The sequence below is a fragment of the Aethalodelphis obliquidens genome, unplaced genomic scaffold, assembly GCF_003676395.1.
Source record: "Aethalodelphis obliquidens isolate GAN/ISIS:26980383/991018 unplaced genomic scaffold, ASM367639v1 scaffold12, whole genome shotgun sequence".
In the NCBI taxonomy this organism is placed as follows: Eukaryota; Metazoa; Chordata; class Mammalia; order Artiodactyla; family Delphinidae; genus Aethalodelphis; species Aethalodelphis obliquidens.
The window spans coordinates 24,008,993-24,035,739 of NW_020837956.1; the positions used below are offsets into that span (position 1 = coordinate 24,008,993).

General features: G+C 35.3%; 1 protein-coding gene across 17 annotated transcripts in view; it reads left to right on the forward strand.

The window, feature by feature from the left end:
• Nucleotides 1–26,747, forward strand: part of DTNB (dystrobrevin beta) — a 244,921-nt gene that overhangs the window by 108,339 nt on the left and 109,835 nt on the right. For 16 of the 17 annotated variants that reach the window (XR_003434136.1, XR_003434137.1, XM_027113668.1 and 13 more), the window contains one exon: nt 13,588–13,712. Coding sequence is in view for 15 of the 17 variants with exons in the window: in XM_027113668.1 (XP_026969469.1) it covers nt 13,588–13,712 (125 nt within the window). In the remaining 2 variants the exon portion in view is untranslated. Of the gene's footprint in view, nt 1–13,587; nt 13,713–18,323; nt 19,020–26,747 lie in introns of those variants that run through there. The other variant, XM_027113669.1, reaches the window with a different exon arrangement.

Here is a 26,747-nt window from a genome sequence, read left to right on the forward strand (position 1 = left end):
ATATATATATATATATATATATATATATATATATATATATAGCATTGTTTCTCATATTTTTAAACTTTATCAAAATAGTGTCATATTACATATATCCTCTTGCAGCTTCCTTTGTTCACCTACATTGTTTGTAAAATGATCTCCATGTTGATATGGTTATTTTCAATGCCATATAAAATTCAATTCTATAAATATGCCACATTTTATTCTCTTGTTGATTGACATTCAACTTGTTTCTAATTTTCTACTTTTCCAAACAAAGCTTTAGTGGATTTTCTAGTACAGGTCATCTTGTGCAGCCTGGGGAATTTTTCTAGGGTAATTTTTAGGAGTGGAATTCCTTAGTCCAGAGGAGTGTGTATCTTTTACTAGATTTTACTAAATTGCTCTCCAAGGTGGCTTTACTACTTCACACTCCCACCAGCAGTGTATGAGCTTTACCATGTATTCACATCTTCATTTGTAAGGAATATGTTACTTTTAATTCTCTTACAGAGCAACAAAACTCTTAACAAATTGTTTGAAGAAGATGGGAATATGAACTGCCAGTTAAAGCTATTGAGAAAGGAAATTCTGTCCATGTCATCAAACTGATGTTTTAAAGGGCAGTCCAGTTCTCAGTGCAGCATTTCCCCTGTTGTACATTCTGGTAAGAGTTCCAACACAAAATGGGATGCCAGGCCAGGTTGATATCACAGCTCAGTTAGGAGCAAAGTCTGGCCTTGAACTTTGTTTTTGCCTATACACATTCACAGCTTTTTCAGTTGTAACTTATTTATGCTAATGTGGCAATTATCGGTAATTCAAGGGTACCCCTCCCACGCCCAGGGTTGGTATGTATGGAACCATAAATACTATATTGGCTGTCACGGCACACCTAGCAGTGCCAGTCTGTTGATGTTGAATTCCAACAAATCTGTATTTGTTGGAATTTTTTGGTTTTTTTTTTTTCCTGAAAAGGAGGCTGAAACGATTTGCTGCTCAAAAACCAAGTTACTGCTGTTCTTTACATAACTCCAGCCTCAGCTATCATTGAACCATTTGAGATAACGGTGGTTCCTTTTTTGTGGGTCAAGAGGTTGTAATTTATAAGCATGTTTCAGAAGCCATATGTGAACTAATTACTTTTTATTCTACCTAGCTATATTCTCATAACTGTCAGAGAGCTCATACTCTCAAATCTTGGAAGAGTAATAAAAATTACATGGATTACATTTCTCTCATACATTTATCAGTCAGAATTATAGCTTTACAAATTAAGTTCAACTGGAGCTTAGCAACTGTAAATTTTTTACTTTCTAAAGCAGTTATTCTGAATCCTTTAAAAAATAATATATCATAAGGGATATTATGAATTTTCAAAATATATTTTAAATAAACTTTAATAAACAAAAAAGAACTGGGAATTCCATTTCAGGGTGATGGTCTGAGGACATGCTATCACCTTTCCATCTTGCCTCAGATACTTAGAAATGATAGATTAGAGTTTTAAAAATAATTTGCAAGTACACTAGAGGGGAAAAAAAGAAGGAAAACCCACAGCAGGTCCCAGATGTGCAGAACCCCCATGAAAAGTGTATGGGATCAGTTTACAAAAGAAAACCTTGTTTCAAAACAAGGGCAGGAAACTATTGCTTCTCAGGATAGGAGTAGCATCTAGAATGTTCCTGCTTGGAAGGTTGATATGGGCAGCTGAGAGGGGCTCAGGGCAAGTGACAGAGTGACTCTGGTACTATAGCCTGGCGATGCAGGTGTCGCCGGCAGATGTAGTGTACATAGGACCTTAGGTTGGAGAGGCAGGGCTGGGGTCCAGGTGCTTGGTGAATTCCAGGAGAATAGGGGTCCCATGTTCATAAGACTAACTACAAAGCTTTTCCATGAGGTGTCACCTTCTGTCCCTCCTTCACTCTCACTGAAAACAAGTCCTACTTCTCCCCTCCAGGTAAGCAGTGCACACAGATAGTGTAGACTGTCTCAACAGAGAGCCTTAACTACAAAGATGAGCACTTCATTAAAAATCACTAAAAACTGCCATGCAAAGGAGATAACAGAGTTTATTTTGGACATAGAATTCATAGAATAAGCAGAACTAGATTTAAAAATATGTACAGTTGAACTCTTGGAGAGATATGAGCAGTTATTTTATCTACCAAAAATAACTAAGTATTGATACTGGAAATTAAAATTTTGATTGTCAAAATAAGGAATTCATTAATTGGGCTGATTAACTGTGTCTGTAGCTTAAGAGCAGATTTGTGAGCTGGATACTGGAGCAGAGAATTGTTCCTAAGCACATCACAGAAGGATACAGTAATAGAAAAAAAAATTAAGACATGGAAGTTAGATTGAGGAATGCCATCTAATACGAACTCCAGAAAGAGGCTGAAGAGAATGCAGGGAAATGATATTTAGAGAAGCAGTAGATCCAGTTTCAAGATGGTTGACCAAACACATACTCCCTCTTACCCTTTCTGCACCAAAGCCACAGAAATGATAAAGAATTAATTTGATTAATAAATTCCCTTTCAAGATTGAAAAGAAAAGGAATATTCCTGACCTGAAGCAATAAAACATCTTTAAGTGAAGGAGTTATACATTAAAGGAGAAGTTGCAGAAAGGAACTGCTTACACTGCCTGTTTGAGGCCATCACTACTGCCAGGACCCTGAAGCTCTCTGCTGATTTTGTCAGAACAGGTTCAGCATGCGGCCTCTGGCCAGGATGCCACTATTGGCTAAGATGGCAAGTGAGCAGTCCCATGGGAGATGTTTACACGGCCTTGAAAACCCAGAGGAAGCTTAGCACAGTGAAATATAAACAGCAGAACTACACCCTGTGGGGTAGAACAGTCAGAAAGAAACTTTAAAAATAGGTCAATCTAATTTTCTTAGAGGACCAGGGATAGACTTTCATGATTAATACAAGAAGTGGAAGTTATGAAACTATAAATAATGAAAATGAAAAACGTAGTTGTCAAACAAACTCACCGGATGGGCTGCATTGCAAACTGGATATAGCTAAAGAACAGATTATTGAGCTGAAAGATCAGGGCAAGAGATTCTCCCAAAACTCAGCATCAAGAGGTAAGAGAGTATCCTTTAAAAAAAAAAAAAAGTATGAAACAAAGATTGAAGCATTTAGATTCGTGTAGAAGTTCCAACATTTATCTAATAGGAGTTGCAAGTGGAGAAAATTGACAAGAGACAATGTTTGAAGAAATAATGTATGAAAAATTTCCAAAACTGAAAAAGTATGAGCCCTTAGGTAGAAGGCCTACTAACTGAAGGAGAATATATTTTAAAAAGAACCAGCATAGTCAGCACCTGCATACATCCTAGTGATAATGATGAAGAGAAATTCCTAGGTGACAGTAGAGAGAAAAGACTGGTGGTCTATAAAAGAATAAGAATCCAGATGACATTAGACTTTATCACTGGTTTTGAGAAACAACAGCAGAATGTCTTCAAGGTGCTGAGAGAAAATAAATTTGAACTTAAAATTCTATTCTCACCCAAACTATCTTTCAACAGCAAGGACACTACAATAACATTTTCATAATTTAAGGACTTTGAAAGACCTTTGCTGAAAGAACTATTTAAAGATACACTGCAGTAAGAAAAAAAAATGAACCAAGAAGGTAGTAATGGGATTTAAGAAAAAAAAGGAAGCAGAGAAATCAAAAACAATATTGAATATAAATAAATATTGGTTATAAAATATATGACGATTTTTAGTAAGTTGTAACTTAAATCAACAAAAATAGCAACATGGAATTTGTGGTTGGGGGAGTGATAAAGGGAATTAAAAGCACACTAAAGATTTCAGGAGGAGGATAATAAAATGTAATTAATTCTAACTTGTAAGAAACTATAATTTAAAATATGCATTAAAAACTTAAGGGTAACCACTTGAAGAATTAGGTACAAAATATAAACCTTAAAACTATTAGAAGAAAAAATGTAGCAAAAATAACCTTGACCAATCCAATAGAAGACAGGAAAAGAGAAAAAGAGAAAATCATGGTAAAATAGAAAACACAAAATAAGTTGCTAGGAATACATTTAAGCATACGTAGCAGTAGTTAAAGTAAATGAAAATGAATTAAACTCACCTACTAAAATGATAAAAACTCTCAGATTTATCAAAATGACAAAAACCACATGCTCTTTCAGAGAAGATACACAGTTGATAATAAAGGGATGAAAAAGGTAGTATAAAATATTAGTATGAGACAAAACAAGGCAAACAACATTGGAATGGACATAGGTGGGGAATTTAAAATGCTAAAAAGTATAATTTGTAAGAGTTGGTATCAGTTATAAGCCTGTTTGTCCTGCTCTTGATAACACTGCATGTTTAAGTATGTATATATGTGTATAAATTTATACATTTACAAATTACTGCCGAGGCTTTCTAAATGGTATTCCTGATTCTGCCCTTGTTACCTTCAGTTTATTCTAAGTATAGCAGCCAGAATGAGCCTGTTAAAAATGAGATCCTTGCTTGCTCAATACACTCCAATAGCTTCCCATCTTGTTCAGGGTAAAGGTAGACTAAGCTAATTGTAGCCTCCCATCCCCAGTGACAAACATGCATGTAGGATGAAATATAACAAAACTGAAATGCAGAATTGAACTTGAATAAAAGAGAAATTCCTGGCTATCAAAAATTAAACCCCAAATTGTGATGTCCCCAGGATTTATCAGATGGGATACTGGATTTAGGCCAGTGGTTGGGGTTAGTGCCTCCATGGAGTAGGAAGTGTAACTTGGGTCCACTCAAGGTGAGTAGAACTGGTATTTTTGTAAAAGCTGGAATTTGAGAAGGGCTGCCTCCTTGTGAAAGAGGGGCTAAAAATATTCCAGTGGCCCAGAGATAGTACAAATAGGACTCCCATACAAAAAAAGAGTCTCTGCTAAAGGTGAGCTTATCATCAAATATTGCAAACTCAATTATAAAACAATCTACTATGAGGGAGAATCAGCAAACACAACAAACAGTAGCTTTAGTATGCCAAGGACTTCAGAAAATGGTACACTTTAAAAATTAAAGGAGTAAGTCTAGGAATAGTGACATTTCAAAAAGGAACAAGTCAAGATGAAAAAGGAACAAATTGAATTTCTACAAATAAAAAATAATAAGGTTAAGCTCAATAGAGGGGTTAAATAGCAGATTACAGACAGCTACAGCAAAAATTAGGGAATGGAAAATAAGTCTGAGGAAATTAACCAGGATACAGAATATTGAACACAGATATAGGGAAATGGAAAATGTGACAGGCAATTGAAGGATTTGAAGGATAGAATGAAAAGGTCTACCTAGAATTCCATACCTATCTAATCTAAGAGCAAAGAAGGAATATATATTTTCAGAAAAAGTCTCAGTGGGTTTGTCACCAATAGACCATTGCTAAAGAAACTAACAAAGGATATGTTTTGGGGAAAAAATGAATTGAAGCAATAAGGAAGAAATGGAACGTAAGAAGGAATGGTGCACAGCAGAATTGGCAAATGTGAGTAAATTTAAATAAGCACTATATGTAAATAATAATGACTAATAATTTTATTGGTCTTAAAATAAGATGCAGCTAAAGTACTAATTAACTATGACATTAATATAGTTGGGGCATGGTTAGAGTTAAAGGATTTGAAGTTACAGGATGAGAGTACAGATACTGTTTAAGACGGTGGTAAAATGTTCACATTAAATGAGTTAGAGGAGGTTCCTGACTTCTCTTGGGGATTTAATAGGCTTGTGTTTCTGTTTGAATCTATGAGTTCTCATCACAAGGAAAAAATATTTTTTTCTTTTTCTTTTATTTTGTATCTATATGAGGTGATGAACGTTCACTAAACTTAACTGTGGTAATCAGTTCATAATGTATGTAAGTCAAATCATTATGCTGTACATCTTAAATTTATACAGTACTGTATGTCTATTATATTTCAGTAAGAAAAAAGAAAAAGACATACCAAGCCAAGAACTAACCAAAAGAAAACTGGTGAAACTATATTAACCTCAGAATATAGATTTCAGGGCAAAAATCTTTAGGAAAGAGATTAAAATGTTATATTTCATGTTATATATATTTTATTACAATAAAAAAATCTTCACCAGAGGTAAAGTTTACAAACGATAAAAAGATGACATTAACAGTTATACATAGATATACAACTAATAGCATAGCTTTAAAATGTGTAAATAAAAATTAAGAGCACAGTAAGAAATTTAAAATACATTATTAAAATGGGTAATTTTAATGCACTTCTCTCAACAGTTGTTAGACTCATTAGACAAAAAACACAATGTAGAAAATTCGAATGTATCCAGCAATTAATGGTTGCACATTCTTTTCAAACATACAAAACTTGACCACATAAATGAAGTCTCAGAAGAGAATTAGTGTCGATTATAGTGCATTTGAGCTAGGAATCAATAACAAAAAGATAAGAAAACAACCGTACATTGGTTATTGAAAGATTAGTTGAATGAACAAACTCCTAAAACAACCTTGCTTTCCAAAACTGATCTAAGATAGAATAAAACCTGCAAGTATTAGTATAATCATTAAAGAATTTGAACTAGTAGCTTAAAATATTTCTACAAAGGAAACAACCAGGCCTTAGTGACTTTACATAAGTTTCAACAAACATTCAAAGAAAAAAGTTCCAGTATTATAAAAATCTCCCAAATTCTAGAAAAACTAATGAGCATTCTGATTTCATTTTTGAGGCTAGAACTACCTTGGTACCAAAACCTTACGAGGACAACAGGAAAGGAAAATTACAAGCCATTCTAATGAAGGCAAATAAAAGCCTAAACAAAGTATTAGGAAACCCAACTCAGCGGTGTATACAAAAGATCATAATCACACTGGTTTTATTCCAGCAGTTAAAGATAGATTATTATAATTTAGCCATATTCATAAGTTGATGGATTAAATCTGTATAATCATCTCAAAAGACATGTAAAACAGTGATTAAAACCTCATATCCACACAGACATACACTGCACTTTAGCAGTCTAGGGGTAGAAGAATTTCCTTAACCTAATACATATAGGATATTTATAAAAACATAGTATCCATTATATTTACTGATGAAATGTCAGGAGTATTTGTTTTGAGATTGAAATCTTAAGATTTTAAGATTGAAAACAAAACAAGGAGGCTTGCTATCACCACTTCTATTCAACATTTTCTTGGAGGTCCTAAAGCAGCAGAGTAAACAAGGAAAAGAGATAAAAGGTATTTTAATTGGAAGGAAACAAAGTTATCATTATTTACCAATGACTGTTAATGTAGAAAGATTGAAAGAATCTCCAAATCATTAGAATTAAAATAGAGTAGGGGCAATAAAAGTAAAAATAGATAAATTGGACTACATCAAAATTTAAAACTCCTGTGCATCAAAGGACACATCAACATAGTAAAAAGGCAAGCTATGGTATGGGAGAAAATATTTGCATATCATATATCTGATAAGGGGCTCATATTCAGATTATATAAAGAACTCCTATAACTTAAGAACAATAAAAAGCAAATAACCCATTAAAAAATTGGTCTAAAGGAATTATTTAAAGGAATAGACATTTCTCCAGAGATGATATATAAATGGCCAATATACTTAACTGTACACTTAAAAATGGTTGAGATGGTAAATTTTATGTTATGTGTATTTTACCAAAATTTTTAAAAATAAGAGAGCAAGGTTTCTGAATATAAAATCTTTCTATAACTAGAAATAAATAACAGATACATATATCCTTTATAAACAAGAATCTGTAACTTTATTGAAAGATATTTAAAAAGGCTTAGGGGAATTCCCTAGTGGGATCCAGTGGTTAGGACTCCGCACTTTCATTGCCAAGGACCCGGGTTCGATCCCTGGTCAGGGAACTAAGATCCTGCAAGCTGCGTGGTGTGGCCAAAAAAAAAAAAGAGGCTAAATACATGAGGGGATGAACATATTCACGGAAAGGAATGTTCAGTGTGTGAACTGACATGTGAAGATGTCAGTTCTCTCGAGAATTGTCTATATATTCGATCAGTTCCCATCAAAATCCCAACAGGATTTTTTTTTTGTGGTAAATGGACAGACTGATTGTAAAATTTAATTGGAAATGTGAAGGGTCAAGAATAACAAAGACTCTCCTAATGAAGAATGAAAGTTTGGGGCACTGGTACTACCTGAAAAGATAAGAGGAAACTGTAACAATTAAATCATCATGATACTGGTATAGGGATAGAAGTAGAATATCTATCTTGTAGAAGAAGAATGGATTGTTTATTAAGTGATCCTGAAGCAACTGATTATCCATATTGGATACAACTGGATTATTTCCTTATACCTATCAAAGAAATCAGTTCTAAGTAGATTCAAACTTAAATATGAAAGATAAAAACTATGGAACAATGAAGACAATCTGGGAGGATATCGTTATGACATCAGGGAGGGGAATATTTCTTAAGATACAAAAGGCACAAAATAAGAAAGAAAAGATTAATAAATTGGGACTACTGTGTATTTAAAGATGACCATTCATTAAAAACAATAGAGTGAAAAACCTTAAAGTGAAAGTTGTTTGTAAGATATAACTTCTGTACGGTTAAAATACAAAAATACATAGAACTCTTACAAATCAGTAAGATAAAGACAAACCCAGTGAAACACTACGCCAAAGACAGGAACAGGCATTTCACAGACAAAGAAATACAAATGGCCCATAAACATTGGAAAAGATGCTCAATATTTCTAGTAATAAGGGAATTGCAAATTAAAAGCCCAATAACATTTGTCACCCACCAGATTGGCAAATGTTAGAACGTCTGACTGTAACAAGGGTTGGCCAGAATGTAGAGTCAGGAAGTCCCTCACATAGCTGATGGGAGTGGAAATTAGCGTAACCACTTTGTAAAAGCAAATTGGCAGTGCCTAGTAACACTGAATGTCATAATTTATGACCCAGTAATTCCACTCTTAGGAAATTCTTTTATATGGCCAGCAGGAGACACGGACAAGAAAGTTTTATAGCAGCATTGTGACTGAGAGGGAACAAAGGGAAACAACCCAAATATATAAATTATGATGTAACTGAGCAATGAAATACAATCAAGCCATGAAAAAATGAGTGAATTTTATCAACATATGCATCAACATGGATGAATTGTAACATAATCTTGAGTAAAAGAAGCCAGTTGCAGAAAAAATATATATGTAAATCTATATAGGTTTTAAGCATGTATTAAATAAATCATGTATTTTTTAGAGTACATAATTGCTAAAATAGTAAAATCAAGGAAATGATTAGTACAAAATCCAGGATACTGATAACCAGGAGAGGTGCAGGTATGGTGGGAGTGGGCTGTATTAGATAAGGGCTCACAGCCAGGCTTCCAAGTGACCATAATGGTATATTTCTCAGGCAGAATAGTGGGTAGATGGGTATTTGTTTTATCACTTTTTAGACTGTACACCCACATTTTATATACTTTTGAAGTATTCTTTTTTTTTTTTTTAACATCTTTATTGGGGTATAATTGCTTTACAATGGTGTGTTAGTTTCTGCTTTATAACAAAGTGAATCAGTCACACATAAACATATGTTCCCATATGTCTTCCCTCCTGCTGAAGTATTCTTTTTTAATGTAAGCTGTAATTTTTTTTCCAAGGTGACCTTACTTTATTTTATTTATTTATTTTTAACATCTTTATTGGAGTAGAGTTGCTTTACAATGTTATTAGTTTCTGCTGTATAACAGAATGAGTCAGCTCTATGTATACATATATCCCCTCCCTCTTGCGTCTGCCTCCCACCCTCCCAATCCCACCCCTCTAGGTGGTCACAAAGCACCGAGCTGATTTCCCTGTGCTATGCGGCTGCTTCCCACTAGCTATCTATTTTACATTTGGTAGTGTATATATGTCCATGCTACTCTTACTTCGCCCCAGCTTCCCCTTCCCCCTCCCTGTGTCCTCAAGTCCATTTTCTACGTCTGCATCTTTATTTCTGTCCTGCCCCTAGGTTCTTCAGAACCTTTTTTTTTTTTTTTAAGATTCCATATATATGTGTTAGCGTATGGTATTTGTTTTTCTCTTTCTGACTCACTTCACTCTGTATAACAGACTAGGTCCATACACCTCACTACAAATAACTCAATTTTGTTTCTTTTTATGGCTGAGTAATATTCCATTGTATATCTGTGCCACATCTTCTTTATCCATTCATCTGTTGATGGACACTTAGGTTGCTTCCATGTCCTGGCTATTGTAAATAGTGCTGCAATGAACATTGTGGTACATGTCTCTTTTTGAATTATGTAACCTGTAATATTTTTAAGAGATGGTAGGAAATGTTTTGAAATTAGGTAAAGTGGATGAAGGTATTGAAAATGCACAAAGATTGAAAATCATTGCCTAAGAGGGTTTGGAGGAGATCTGATTTTCTAGGTTAAGGCGTCCCCGTATATCAGTGTGAGGGTTCAAGTGAGGGGAAAGGTACAAAGACCTGTCAGAACATCTCTGACCTAGTGGCTTAAACGAAGTGTGGAGTCACCAGTCCCTACACCTGGATTGCTTTTCTTCCTCCCTCACTCCCTGCACTTCTGTAAATACTTAGTGACTGACTACCAAGTCCTGGGCATTGTCCTGGGGGCCGAGTAGCCAGAAGAGGTAATGTCCCTGTCTCGGCACTTATAGTGGTTTTCGAACTCTTGCTCACACACTTAGTTAATCTTAGTTTCCTAACGTAGCTCCACAATGAAATCACTTTAGGCCCATATTGTAATTCATGCATTGAGGTCTTTTTAAGGAAATCATTTATCTACCAATTTAGACAGCCTAATTGAATGCATTATCTTTAAATTTTCAGGATAATGTTCTTTTTGGTTTGATCCTAGCCCTTAGATAATTCCTATATATGTTTATTTCCAGTCTTTTTCTCCTTCCCATACATATCAAGCATCTCTTGATGTACTCTACGTGGAATTGGCTTTGATGTATTGATGTTACCTTTCTCTCTTTCTTTTTGAGACTTGAAATGGGATCTAATCTTAAACCTTGACTTGGAGCAGTATTTTTGAAAGCACAACAAGCATGCTGCTAGAGAATATTAGGTGATACAAAGGGAAACATTTTTTATTTTAACAGTCTTATTTTAATGTTTATGGTAAAATATACACATGAAACCTGTGATTTCATGGCTATTATAATCCATCTCACATAGAATGCATGAATTAATGGCCCAGGTGGTTCTCAGATGTAGCAAAAAATCACGAAATGAGTACATGGATTACACATGTAGTGTTTAGTTGTAAAGGTGAATTAAGATATTCTCTGGTGTCCTCTGATGGTCTCCTACTCATATCATAACTCTCAAAAAAATTAAGCTTATGTGGTTTAGCCAGGAAAAAGCAATCTAGAAAATTCATCTAGGCAAATAATTTATTCAAATAACATATTCTGGTGTAGGTCAGGTTCTGGAAATACACAGATGAGTAAAATGTAGATCCTACCCTTCAAGACCACTGGTCTAACAGAGATAGGCATGTAAATTTAAAAGTGCAGCATAGTATTGGGACAGTGCAACAGTGGAAATGTGTACTTGGCGAGCGGGTAGCTGGGAAAGATGGGTGCCGACTTACGGAGCAGTGAGGAAAGTCTTCATAGGGGAAGGGAGGCTTGCAACTAAGCAGCCTTGAGAGATGAGCAGAAAATTTAAAGAGAAATAGATCGGGAAAGGGAGATCTCAGAAAGGCACGTGCCAAGGTACAGAGATCTAAGAGAACATGGTACATTGGGTTAACTGAGCAGCCTTATGTTTATGCTGATGTGGGGTGAGAGGTGAGCACAGAGTGGGGAGCCGGAGATGAAAGCTCCTAAGTGAGCTGTGATGGCGTGGATTTAGATCTTAGTCTATAAATGATTATCAGCCTTTGCAAGATTTTAAGCAGAAGACTGCATGATGTCTGGGGCAGTGTAGAAGATGGAGCAGAGGAAGAAGAATCAGAGTCATGTTACAGCTAGTCATTGGGCAAAGGGGTGATGGAGAGCAGTTGTGGGGAAGTTCAGAATTTCTGCTTTGTGTAGCTTCATATAATTTTCAGGAGATTAGATTACATATAGATTTCCCCCAGAATTTAATGTGTTGAAGGGGATGGTGGTAGGTGATTTGGAGCCAATATATGAAGTTTCTGAAGAGAATGGTATTATTCAGTCTGTTAGAAACAAGGTATATAGTTTTTGGCTTATTTTCTGTTAAAATATATGTAGGCAGCATATAAAAGTTAAGTGGAGATGTGCTACTGATGAGACACACAGCTGCAAACAAGGTCTATTTTCTAATTAAAGTAGTACTACAGTAATACACTGCAGAGACAGAAGAATGAAATATTTAAACTTTTTTGCGACTAGTATCCTGCCAAGAAAATCTCAGATAACAGTATTATTTAAAAGGAATTGGGGGCCTTCTCTGGTGGCGCAGTGGTTAAGCATCCTCCTGCCAATGCAGGGGACATGGGTTCGAGCCCTGGTCCAGGAAGATCCCATGTGCTGCAGAGCAACTAAGCCCGTGCACCACAACTACTGAGCCTGCGCTCTAGATCCCGCGAGCCACAACTACTGAAGCCATGTGCCACAACTGCTGAAGCCCGTACGCCTAGAGCCCGTGCTCTGCAACAAGAGAAGCCACCGCAGTGAGAAGCCTGCACACTGCAACAAAGAGTAGCCCCGCTCACCGCAGCTAGAGAAAGCCCGTGCAGCAATGGAGATCCAACGCAGCCAAAATATAAATAAATAAATAAACTAATTAATTTTTTAAAAAGTGTCCTTTAAATATGGGTTTCATATTCTACATATCTTAGTCGTAGCATATTGTTTACTTCTGTGCATATTTACTATTATACCTTAGGCCTGCTAGTCTTTGGATTTAGTGTGTATTGTTCTACCTTCCCAGGAAATGTATTAGTATGCCAACTTATTTTTGTACCTTCAGCATATCATAATTTAGAGTCACAGATCTGATGCTGCCTGTGTATGTGAGTGCACTCATTTGTATCTGTATACATAGCCAGACCCTTAACACCAAATGTTCTGTTTCATGTTCATTTGGGGAATATTCTCTTAATATTTGGGGGGATGTGGGTTAGTCAGCTAATTTGCTAACATTCAAGAGCCGTGAGCTCTCAGCATTATCTTAACCTTTTAGTATTTTAGTCTAGCAAGAATTTCTGACTCTGATCAGGGAATTAACTATAACATCTTACCAGAATGATCCAGAAGCATCAAAAGAGGGAGTTCCTGCAAAGGGCACACAGAGATGTTCAAAAGGCAAGTTAACACTAACTGGATAGTGTGACTGCATAGTAGAAATGAGGGAGTTAGGACAGAAACGAAGGGCCACAAACGACCTTGAAACAACCCCTTGAAACAACCGTAGGTTCCTTTCTGCAAGGCTCAGTAGTGGTGACTGTAATGCAACTTAGTTTGTATTTGCAAAGATATTTTCTACAGCTCTCGTCACTTAGTTAAAATTCTGTTTCATTCTTTTGAAAATTCAATTCCTTATTTCCATATTTTCTACTTTGACACAGAAATCCCCTGCAAAGAAGCTGAGCCATGCAATTAGTAAATCCTTGGGGTGTGTACCCACCAGAGAACCTCCGCATCCTGTTTTTCCTGAACAACCAGAGAAACCACTTGACCTTGCAAATATAGTGTAAGTATATGATAGATGTGGATTATACTGAAATGGAAACCTTGCTGAATTCTTCTGGGTCAAAACCGAATGTCACCTAACATGAACATTTCACCTTCTGGTTTTTACTTTACTTTTGGGGATCTTAATACTTAAAGCTTTCAGCTCTTTAAATCACCATAAATATCTGCATGGAAACCTAGCTCCTGAGCCCTGAAGCCTAAGTTATGTAGCAGTCCCCTTTAATACGTTAAGAGTAATTAGTGTGCTGGGTTTAACAAGGTTGTCTTTTGTTATTTGTGTTCTTCCCTTAAATCAGCAGTAGAGATCTTTTCTTCTTTACAACAGTTAATGACCATAGAGATTTTTAAAGTTAGTTTAGACCACATGGAAATGAAAATCAACCTAATTTGCTCTTTTTGTATTGAGAGAAAATTATGGAACCACAAGACTGAACTCTATAAATAAAACTAGTGTTTTATTTTTATTTTCAGTTAAATATTCTTGCTAAGGAAAAGAAAGCTGGAGGGGAACACAAAAGCTAGAGAAATGAAGAGGAAAAGTAAGGAGGAGGAGAAATAATGAAGGATAAGATTCAGCTTTTAAACTGATTTCTTCCCTCTGAATTAAATAATGATATTAAGTATACTCTGCTAGATAAAGTTGGTAGGTTTTTGATTATTAGTCTTACTCAGGTATTTAGAAGTTTTTCTGTTGCAGTAGACATCAATTTTCTTTTACCTAGCTCAAATTACATAGTTTGATTAAATGAGCTCTTAGAGTTCTTGATCTTTTCTTTCTCTTTCGTTCAATAATTTTCAAAACTTTTATATTTATTAAAATAATACACACATATAGATTAAAAATTCAGTAATACAGAAAAAATACAACAATACGTATAACAAAACACAGTACATCCTCCCCAGTTTCATTGTGCTTTGTTTGGGTTTTTAGATCTCCTAATGGATACCTCCATATCGCTAAATAATATATTCAGAGCACCATTTCTTGGCCTATCAGTTTTGGACATTATTGAATTCCTTCTGTGGTGTAAGGGACCAACCTCATTTATAACATATCAAGCCATCTCATCTTTTCATAATTATATCACCATTTTAAAAATCAGTTACCTTTGTACTCTTGAATGTAATTTTTAAACTTCTATTTCTTGTAACGTCTTTTGACTTCTACTATGTAAACAAAGGAAGTTTTAACCTTCTGTCTGCTTCTCCCTTCGCCTCCTAACTTCTGTCATCTGTGCCATTACTTTTATCAAAGCTGATAATATTTCTGTTCTCTCCTGTGATCATAACTAAGTCTTCTGAGGTTTATTAAGGGCTCAATCTAAAAGTTGAAAACCAAATAACAGCATTTTAAGTTAATTCCATTCATTACAAAGTCAAGCAGTGTGCTGTCATTCTGTGTACCCTTTGTTTAGTTCCAGTGTCACAATCCCTGTGCAGTTGTTCTCATCAGAGTTCAGTGGGATCTTCTCTCTTATATACCACAGATTGCTCAAAAGTGTGCCTGTTGACTTTATAACTGGACTGACTTTCCTGTACTGTTTTTGTGGTGGTTTTTCCTTCAGTTTCCCATTGATTTCTTCTTCCTGGAGAAAAAATAGGCTTTTCTCCCACTGTGTTCCATAGTAGGTTTTACTTATTTGTGTGTAATCCATTTTTTAGTTAAATTTGTTAACCTCTTCCCTTTTTGGTTAGTGTTTTTCATTTGAATTAAAACAAAACAAAACAAAACCCTTGCCTGCTCCAACATTGTAGTGATATTTCTCTCTCTTTTTAAGCTTTGAAGATGTCCTTTTTACATATGTCTTTAATTCATCTGGAACAAATTTTTGTGTGTGGTGTGATGTGGAATATCCAGTTTTCTCTCTCTCTCTGCATTTGAATAATAACTTGTCTCAATGCCATTTTTTGGATAATCCATCATTTCCCCACTTAACTACAATGCCACCATTGTCATAAATGAAGTTTGCAAATACGCACGGTCTGGTTTCTGGGCCCTTGATTCTGTTCCTTTGGTCAAAATGTCTATCACTATGCCAATATCATGCTATCTTAATTACTGTAAGGGATTAAGTCATCTTTTTTAGGAGGGTCTTGTCTATTCTTTGCCCTTTGCTCTTTCATATAAATTTGAGAATCAGCTTATTGAGTCCCTCATAAAATTTTGTTGGAGTTTTGATCAGAGATTTATTGAATCTAAAGATCAAATTGGGAAGAACAGACATCTTTATAATATTAAGTCTTCCATTCCATGAATGCGTTATGTCTTTCCATTTATTTAAATATCCTTTTGTGCCATTTAGTAAAGCTTTATAATTTTTCCTCAGAAGGGTCTTGTACATGTTAAATTAATTCTTGTGTACTTCGCATGTGTTGCTGCTGTTGCAAATGGTGCCTTTTTTCTCTGCAGTTATTTTGAGATATAATTTACATGCAATAAAATGCTCCCACTTTAAGTGTACAATTAAGTGATTTTTGGCAAATGTGTACAGTCATGAAGATGGTATCTTTTTTGAATTCTGTTTCTTAACAGTTTGTTGCTGGTGTTGGACACGCACGTTGCTTTTGTATTTTAATCCACTATGTAGTCTTCTTGTGTAACTTGTTCATAATTCTAGCAATTTGTACTCACGTTCTTTTGGATTTTCTATAAATCATTATATCACCTGCAAATAATGATTGCCTTTTGTCTTGCCTCCCATTCTTTATGCTTTTAAATATACTCTGTTTTTTTCTTTTGGTTTTATTATGCCAGCTAGAGCCTCCAGTGCAATATTGAATGCAATGGTCTGATAGGCATTCTTGCATTATTACTAATACCAAAGAGAACACTTTCAGCATTCATTTTAGCATGTCTTTTGATGTTGGTTTTTTGTAGAAACTGTTTATCAGATAAAAGAGGTTCCCTTTTATTCCTAGTTTGCTAGTGCTTTCTTTTTGTCATGAATGATGTCAAATTTTATCAAAGACTTTCTGCATTGAGATGATAGCCTGAGTTTCTTTATTCTGTTAATAGAGTGAATTACATTAACTGTGTTTTAAACAACCCTACATTCCTGGAATAAACATAATTTGACCCTCCTTTTAATACACTGCTAGATTTCACTTGCTTATATTTTGTTTAGCTTTTTTCTCTGTTTATGAGTTAAATTGTCCTGTAATTTCCCTTGATTTTTTTGTTTTGTTTTTAGGACAAAGTTTGCCCAGTTTGCTGTCTTCAAAAAGTTGAGGAGAATTCTCTCTTTTTATATTTTTGGGGGAGAGCTTGTTTAAGATTGGAATTATTTGCTCCTTGTATTTTTGGTAAAACTCACCAGTGAAGCTATCTGTGCCTTAAGCCTTCTTTGTGGGGAGATTTTTAACTATTAATTCCATTAATAGTTTAAAAAAAAAAGTCTTTTAAAAAAAGTATAAGACTATTTTCATTTTATATTTCTTTTTGAGTCACTTTGGAACATTTTATAGATGTAGGAATTTGTCAATTCCATCTAATTTTCAAAGTTATTGGCACAAAGTTTATAATATTTATAGTATCTGTGCTAACATCTTTTTCATTCCTACTCTCACATATTTATAGTTTTTTCCTTTTTTTTTTTTCCTTGAAAAATCTTGCCATAGGCTTGTCCAATGTGTTAGGCTTTCAGAGGACCAACTTTTGGTTTTGATGATTCTTTTATTGTATGTATTGTATTTTAAATTTTTCATTTATTTCCATCCTTTATTATTTCTTTTGTTAAATCTTCTTTGGGTTTATTTTGCTACTCTTTTTCTAACTTATTTAAAGAAATGGTTAGCTTACTCATTTCAGGTTTTTTCCCCCAAATTTAAGGATTTAAGGCTATAAATTTCTCTAAGCACTACCTGAGTAATGTCCACGTTTTGTTATGTAATTTTTTTATTGTTTAATTCTAAATATTTTCTAAGTTCTGTTGTTTCTTCTTTGAGAAGTATACTTTCTTAATTTCCAAAAAAATGAGGGTTTTCTAGTTACCTTTTTGTTATTAATTTCTAATTTAATTTCATTTTGGTCTGAAAAATATTCTGTATTATTCAATTCTTTCAAATTTGTTGAGACATACTTATTATCTAGTATATGATCAAGTTTTTATTATGTTCCAAGTAAACTTGAAAACGTTTATTCTATGCTTGTTGGGTACAGAGTTTATAGTAAATGAATGTATGTCAATTAAGTCAAATTTGTTAACCATGTTACTCAAATCTTCTACAGCCTTACTTACTTGTTCAAAATTATACATATTTCACTAGGAAGTTAAAAATTTATTCTTAAGTTGTGACTTCCTTTATTCCTAATAATTCTATTTGTTCTCTAGTATATTTTATCTGCTAGTCACACCTTTTAAGATTTTTTGCTAGGTATGTACCCGGTATAACTTTTCCCATCCTTTTTCTTTCAATTTTTCTGTGTCCTTAGGTTTTCAGTATGTTTCTTATAAATTGTAAGCTGGATTTTAAGGGTGACATCCCACTCTAGTCACCCTTTCCCCCACGGGTAACCATTCTAATGTGCTTATTGTATATCCTTTGATTACAATAAGGAACAATCCTGTTCTTGAAAACTAGGTATTGTTTTCTATGTCTTTTTTTAAAGTTTACACAAGTGGTATGTGAACCATGTTTTGCCTATCCATTCTCCCTGGGATGGACACCCGGGTTGCCTTCAGATCTCTGCCTCCACATATAATGCTGCAGTAAATGCCTCAGATGTTCCCCAAATGGAACTGGGTAAGAATTTCTTTACAACTAGAATACAGTTGTTAGGTGAAGGATTATGTACATCTTGACCAGAAGAAGTGTGTTGGGGAATCCAGTAGTTCAGTGTAGACTTTCAGTTAATCTCTCCATTTTAATTCATACCACACCTCTCCCTGGTGTGCCTGAGTTTGAAGACTTTCTGGTCAGTTTCACTAGCAGGTAACCTCTAGTTTCTTACTAGCCCAGAAAAAAAGTAGTCATCTGACTGTGTGCTGCTGGGGAGTCCGGTGGAGGGGGTGGATGTGTTCTGCGTCACAGGCAGACTTTCAACTAATCCCCCTCTTTCTATTGCAGCCCCTCACTTCTCTTTCAGAGGCACCAGGCATCTTTAATTGCTGAGCATTCATGGTCATCTGTGTTTCCACTTCCCTTGTCTCAGGATGAACTGACCTCAGATTTCTTCTCTGTATATTAAAAAAGCCTCCCCATTTCTAGTTTCTGTTAGTAAGGAATTCAGTGTAGGATTGAGAGCTAAGAATTGAAACCTGATTTTTTCTTTATTGACTCTTATCATTTTATTGTATTTACCGCAGATCTTTTTTTTTTTTTTTTTTTTTTTGCGGTACGCGGGCCTCTCACTGTTGTGGCCTCTTCCATTGCAGAGCACAGGCTCCGGACGCACAGGCTCAGCGATCATGGCTCACGGGCCCAGCCACTCCGTGGCATGTGGGATCTTCCCAGACTGGGGCACGAACCCGTGTCCCCTGCATCAGCAGGCGGACTCTCAACCACTGCACCATCAGGGAAGCCCCTCAGATCTTTTTTTAAAAAAATAAATAAAACATAGTAGATAATGTTGTGGCTTCCTATGTCCTTCCTAATCCCATTACCGTTTCTCTCTCCCAAAGAGTAGCCACTAACATTTATTTGGTATCGATCATTCTGTACATGTTTTTATACTTTTGCTAGATGTATATGCATCTTAAAATCACATATTTTAAAACTTTATATAAATGGTCATGCTCTGCATAGTCTTCTGTAAGCTTATTACTTTATAAATATTGGGTGGGCCAAAAGGTTCATTTGGTTTTCTCCATAAGATGGCTCTAGTAGCACTTAGTTGTCTTTAACTTCATTTGAAACAATTTTGTTAGATTGTATGTGACAGCTGTCATATCAGTGTGCCTTTAAAAAAAGATTTATCAAAGTCGGTGAATTTTTGTGTAGCCATTTTAATATTGAAGATGGAAGAAAAAAAGCAACATTTTTGGCATCTTATGCTTTATTATTTCAAGAAAGGTAAAAACAACTGAAACTCACAAAAAGATTTGTGCAAGTGTATGGAGAAGGTGCTGTGACTGATCAAACATGTCAAAAGTGGTTTGCGAAGTGTTGTGCTGGAGATTTCTCACTGGACAATGCTCCACGGTTGGGTAGACCAGTTGAAGTTGAAGTTTCTGGCTCTACCATCTTAACATGAGGCCTCATTGGTCACTGCAGCTGGGGAAGAGAGCATGTGGGGACCTCACATCAATTCTTCTGTGCTTTGGTGACACGTGTCATTTCCTTCACAACTGTACTAACTTCAAGTATAGATCATCTTCCGTGTACCTAGGAAGGAGAGGAGAACCAGATATTGTTCAGCTCTAGTAATGTATACCATAAGTGTATTCAAATTTACTAGATATTTCCAGACTAGGTATAACCTAGAACTCAAATTTTATAGTTCAGGTATTTATTAATCTAAATTATTCCCAAGCCATGTAGATAGTCAGTAGACCACTCAGAAAATGCAGTGATAGTTTCCCTTTTGTATTCTGATGAAACTTTGAATAATTAATCCTATTTGGATTGACTAGACAACTTTTAAAGTCGCATTCAACTTCGAGGTTCTATGTTTAACAGATTTTTTTTAATGTATATATTCACATACCAGTGGTTCCCAAACCTGGCTGATACCAGGGTCACTAAGCTTTTAAAAGTATAGAATACTAGATTACTTCCGTTCTTGGTCAACTGAATCATTATTCTGGGGGTGGCCTGGAATCTACCTTTTGAAAAAGTTTCCTTGTGAATCTGATCAGATTATGGAACCACCTCATTAGAACATAAATGGTTTTAGCTATATGAACAACAAGCTAAGAATTCACTATTAATCATCCAAAAATGCATATAGAGTACAACTGAAATATAAATATGTGAACAGCAATTCTTAATGCTTGCTGAAATTTAAATTTTCCATTCAGTCAGCAAATATTTATTAAGGATCTTCCAACTATTATGCAAGGTGGAAACAGTATTCACACAGTACTTTGCTTACATGCAAATAGGTCTGAGTGACAGTGAAGAAGCCAGTTTTATAAAGTACAGTGTTTTCGGCTGGCTTCCTTAGGAAAAAGTTACAAGTATAGATGAGAAAATTGTGAGGAGTGGGCCACTGTGCATTTCTTAATCATGATCAGGAAAAAGAAAAAGATTGCTGTTTTGCACTTAGAGATGAAGGTAGCTCCTACATTTGAATGCTTAAAGTCAGCAAAATATTTCATTTAGATAGGATCATGATTGTTTTAATCATTGTTTCACTATATTAATTTAGAAGGGCCCTCTTTTGGTTGGACAAAAAATAGACAACATTCTTGTACTTCAGGTGTCCTTACACATTGCAGGTATTATTTTCAGACACTTAAAGTTGCTTTTATTTGTTTTACTAAAAATCAGTAATCCTGATTTGGATGAATGCCATCTACCAAGGAGGTTGAGAGTTGGGAATAGGGACTGGATGACCAATGTACTTGATTGAACTAGGCCACTAATTAAACACTTTTTAAGTAGGCTCACCCTTTATAGTTATTTCTTACATAGCATGCTTATTTGCTCACAGATTTTCAAAAAAAAGGGAGCATGCTACAATGTGTATATCTGTGACCATTTCAAGCTTGATCTTTCTCAGAGTAGAGAATAAAGTTTCTTACTGAAGTTTTAGTTTAATGGTCAAACTTGTTAATTTTTTTCTTTCTGTTTCTGGCTTCTATTTCGTATTTAAAATTAATATTCTCCCTTCAAGATTATAAAAATACCTCTGTCAATAAATTTCTTATTTCTGTATTTTTTCCTTTGTTGTTGTTGTCAGATATGAGCTAGGAATTTAAGTTTTTTTTTTTTTTTTTGATATGTCTTGGTGTGGATCTCTTTAGGTTCATCATGTTTGGGACTCTGTGCTTCTTGGACCTAGGTACTCTCCCCACGTTAGGGAAGTGTTTGGTTTTTTTTTTAGCATCTTTATTGGAGTATAATTGCTTTACAGTGGTGTGTTAGTTTCTGCTTTATAACAAAATGAGTCAGTTATATATATACATATGTTCCCATATCTTTTCCCTCTTGCGTCTCCCTCCCTCCCACCCTTCCTATCCCACACCTCTAGGTGGTCACAAAGCACCGAGCTGATCTCCCTGTGCTATGAGGCTGCTTCCCACTAGCTATCTACCTTACGTTTGGTAGTGTATATATGTCCATGCCTCTCTCTCGCTTTGTCACAGCTTACCCTTCCCCCTCCCCATATCCTCAAGTCCATTCTCTAGTAGGTCTGTGTCTTTATTCCTGTCTTACCCCTAGGTTCTTTGTGACATCTTTTTTTTTTCCCTTAAATTCCATATATATGTGTTAGCATACGGTATTTGTCTCTCTCTTTCTGACTTACTTCACTCTGTATGACAGACTCTACGTCTATCCACCTCATTACAAATAGCTCAATTTCGTTTCTTTTTATGGCTGAGTAATATTCCATTGTATATATGTGCCACATCTTCTTTATCCATTCATCCGATGATGGACACTTAGGTTGTTTCCATCTCCGGGCTATTGTAAATAGAGCTGCAATGAACATTTTGGTATATGACTCCTTTTGAATTATGGTTTTCTCAGGGTATATGCCCAGTAGTGGGATTGCTGGGTCATATGGTAGTTCTATTTGTAGTTTTCTAAGGAACCTCCATACTGTTCTCCACAGTGGCTGTATCAATTTACATTCCCACCAACAGTGCAAGAGGGTTTCCTTTTCTCCACACCCTCTCCAGCATTTATTGTTTCTAGATTTTTTGATGATGGCCATTCTGACTGGTGTGAGATGATATCTCATTGTAGTTTTGATTTGCATTTCTCTAATGATTAGTGATGTTGAGCATTCTTTCATGTGTTTGTTGGCAGCCTGTATATCTTCTTTGGAGAAATGTCTATTTAGGTCTTCTGCCCATTTTTGGATTGGGTTGTTTGTTTTTTTGTTATTAAGCTGCATGAGCTGCTTATAAATTTTGGAGATTAATCCTTTGTCAGTTGCTTCATTTGCAAATCTTTTCTCCCATTCTGAGGGTTGTCTTTTGGTCTTGTTTATGGTTTCCTTTGCTGTGCAAAAGCTTTTAAGTTTCATTAGGTCCCATTTGTTTAGTTTTGTTTTTATTTCCGTTTCTCTAGGAGGTGGGTCAAAAAGGATCTTGCTGCGATTTGTGTCATAGAGTGTCCTGCCTATGTTTTCCTCTAAGAGTTTGATAGTTTCTGGCCTTACATTTTGGTCTTTAATCCATTTTGATCTTATTTTTGGGTACAGTGTTAGTGAGTGATCTAATCTCATACTTTTACATGTACCTGTTCAGTTTTCCCAGCACCACTTACTGAAGAGGCTGTCCTTTCTCCACTGTACATTCCTGCATCCTTTATCAAAGATAAGGTGACCATATGTTCGTGGGTTTATCTATGGGCTTTCTATCCTGTTCCATTGATCTATCTTTCTGTTTTTGTGCCAGTACCATACTGTCTTGATTACTGTAGCTTTGTAGTATAGTCTGAAGTCAGGGAGCCTGATTCCTCCAGCTCCATTTTTCGTTCTCAAGATTGCTTTGGCTATTTGGGGTCTTTTGGGTTTCCATACAAATTGTGAAATTTTTTGTTCTAGTTCTGTGAAAAATGCCACTGGTAGTTTGATAGGGATTGCATTGAATCTGTAGATTGCTTTGGGTAGTAATGTTATTTTCACAATGTTGATTCTTCCAATGCAAGAACATGGTATATCTCTCCATCTATTTGTATCATCTTTAATTTCTTTCATCAGTGTCTTATAATTTTCGGCATACAGGTCTTTTGTCTCCAAGGGTAGGTATACTCCTAGACATTTCATTCTTTTTGTTGCAGTGGTAAATGGGAGTGTTTTCTTAATTTCACTTTCAGATTTTTCATTATTAGTGTATAGGAATGCAAGAGATTTCTATGTATTAATTTTGTATCCTGCTGCTTTACCAAATTCATTGATTAGCTCTAGTAGTTTTCTGGTAGCATCTTTAGGATTCTCTATGTATAGTATCATGTCATCTGCAAACAGTGACAACTTTACTTCTTCTTTTCCAATTTGGATTCCTTTTATTTCTTTTTCTTCCCTGATTGCTGTGGCTAAAACTGCCAAAACTATGTTGAATAACAGTGGTGAGAGTGGGCAACCTTGTCTTGTTCCTGATCTTAGTGCAAATGGTTACAGTTTTTCACCATTGGGGATGATGTTGGCTGTGGGTTTGTCATATATGGCCTTTATTATGTTGAGGAAAGTACCCTCTATGCCTACTTTCTGGAGGGTTTTTATCATAAATGGGTGTTGAATTTTGTTGAAAGCTTTCTCTGCATCTATTGAGATGATCATATGGTTTTTCTCCTTCAGTTTGTTTATATGGTGTATCACATTGATTGATTTGCATATGTTGAAGAATCCTTGCATTCCTGTGATAAACCCCACTTGATCATGGTGTATGATCCTTTTAATGTGCTGTTGGATTCTGTTTGCTAGTATTTTGTTGAGGATTTTTGCATCTCTCAGTGATATTGGCCTGTAGTTTTCTTTTTTGTGACATCTTTGTCTGGTTTTGGTATCAGGGTGATGGTGGCCTGGTGGAATGAGTTTGGGAGTGTTCCTCCCTCTGCTATATTTTGGGAGAGTTTGAAAAGGATAGGTGTTAGCGCTTCTCTAAATGTTGGACAGAATTCGCCTGTGAAGCCATCTGGTCCTGGGCATTTGTTTGTTGGAAGATTTTTAATCACAGTTGCAATTTCAGTGCTTGTGATTGGTCTGTTCATATTTTCTATTTCTTCCTGGTTCAGTCTTGGAAGGTTGTGCATTTCTAAGAATTTGTCCATTTCTTCCAGGTTGTCCATTTTATTGGCATATAGTTGCTTGTAGTAATCTCTCGTGATCCTTTGTATTTCTGCAGTGTCAGTTATTACTTCTCCTATTTCTTTTCTAATTCTATCGATTTGAGTCTTCTCCCTTTTTGTCTTGATGAGTCTGGCTAATAGTTTATCCATTTTGTTTATCTTCTCAAAGAACCAGCTTTTAGTTTTATTGATCTTTGCTATCATTTCCTTCATTTATTTTTCATTTATTTCTGATCTTATCTTTATTATTTCTTTCCTTCTGCTAACTTTGGGGTTTTTTTGTTTTTCTTTCTCTAATTGCTTTAGGTGTAAGGTTAGGTTGTTTAGTTGAGGTGTTTCTGGTTTCTTAAGGTAGGATTGTTTGGCTATAAACTTCCCTTTAGAACTGCTTTTGCTGCATCCCATAGGTTTTGGGTCATCGTGTTTTCCTTTTCATTTGTTTCTAGGTATTTTTTGATTTCCTCTTTGATTTCTTCAGTGATCTCTTGGTTATTAAGTAGTGTATTGTTTAGACTGCATGTGTTTGTATTTTTTACAATTTTTTTCCTGTAATTGATATCTAGTCTCATAGCCTATGGTCGGAAAAGATACTTGATACGATTTCAGTTTTCTTAAATTTACCAAAGCTTGATTTGTGACCCAAGATATGATCTGTCCTGGAGAATGTTCCATGTGCACTTGAGAAGAATGTGTATTCTACTGTTTTTGGATGGAAAGTCCTATAAATATCAATTAAGTCCATCTTGTTTAATGTATCATTTAAAGCTTGTGTTTCTTTATTTATTTTCTGTTTGGATGATCTGTCCATTGGTGAAAGTGGGGTGTTAAAGTCCCCTACTAAGATTCTGTCTCTGTCGATTTCCCCTTTTATGGCTGTTGTATTTGCCTTATGTATTGAGGTGCTCCTATGTTGGGTGCATAAGTATTTACAATTGTTTTATCTTCTTTGGATTGATCCCTTGATCATTATGTAGTGTCCTTCTTTGTCTCTTGTAATAGTCTTTGTTTTAAAGTCGATTTTGTCTGATATGAGAATTGCTACTTCAGCTTTCTTTTGATTTCCATTTGCATGGAATATTTTTCCATCCCCTCACTTTCAGTCTGTATGTGTCCCTAGGTCTGAAGTGGGTCTCTTGTAGACAGCATATATACGGGTCTTGTTTTTGTATCCATTCAGCCAGTCTGTTTCTTTTGGTTGGAGCATTTAATCCATTTAAATTTAAGGTAATTATCGGTAGGTATGTTTCTATTACCATTTTCTTAATTGTTTTAGGTTTGTTATTGTAGGTCTTTTCCTTCTCTTGTGTTTCCTGCCTAGAGAAGTTCCTTTAGCATTTGTTGTAAAGCTGATTTGGTGGTGCTGAATTCTGTTAGCTTTTGCTTGTCTGTAAAGGTTTTAGTTTCTCTGTCAAATCTGAATGAGATCCTTGCTGGGTAGAGTAATCTTGGTTGTAGGTTTTTCTCCTTCATCACTTTAAATATGTCCTGCCACTCCCTTCTGGCTTGCAGAGTTTCTGCTGAAAGATCAGCTGTTAACCTTATGGGGATTCCCTTGTATGTTATTTCTTGTTTTTTCCTTGCTGCTTTTAATATTTTTTCTTTGTATTTAATTTTTGTTAGTTTGATTAATATGTGTCTTGTTGTGTTTCTCCTTGGATTTATCCTGTATGGGACTCTCTGTGCTTCCTGGACTTGATTAACTATTTCCTTTCCCATATTAGGGAAGTTTTCAACTATAATCTCTTCAAATATTTTCCCAGTCCCTTTCTTTTTCTCTTCTTCTTCTGGGACCCCTGTAATTCGAATGTTGGTGCGTTTAATGTTGTCCCAGAGATCTCTGAGACTGTTCTCAATTCTTTTCATTCTTTTTCTTTATTCTGCTCTGCAGTAGTTATTTCCATTATTTTATCTTCCAGGTCACTTATCCGTTCTTTTGCCTCAGTTATTCTGCTATTGATCCCTTCTAGAGAAGTTTTAATTTCAATTATTGTGTTGTTCACCACTGTTTGTTTGCTCTTTAGTTCTTCTAGGTCCTTGTTAAATGTTTCTTGTATTTTCTCCATTCTATTTCCAAGATTTTGGATCATCTTTACTATCATTATTCTGAATTATTTTTCAGGTAGACTGCCTA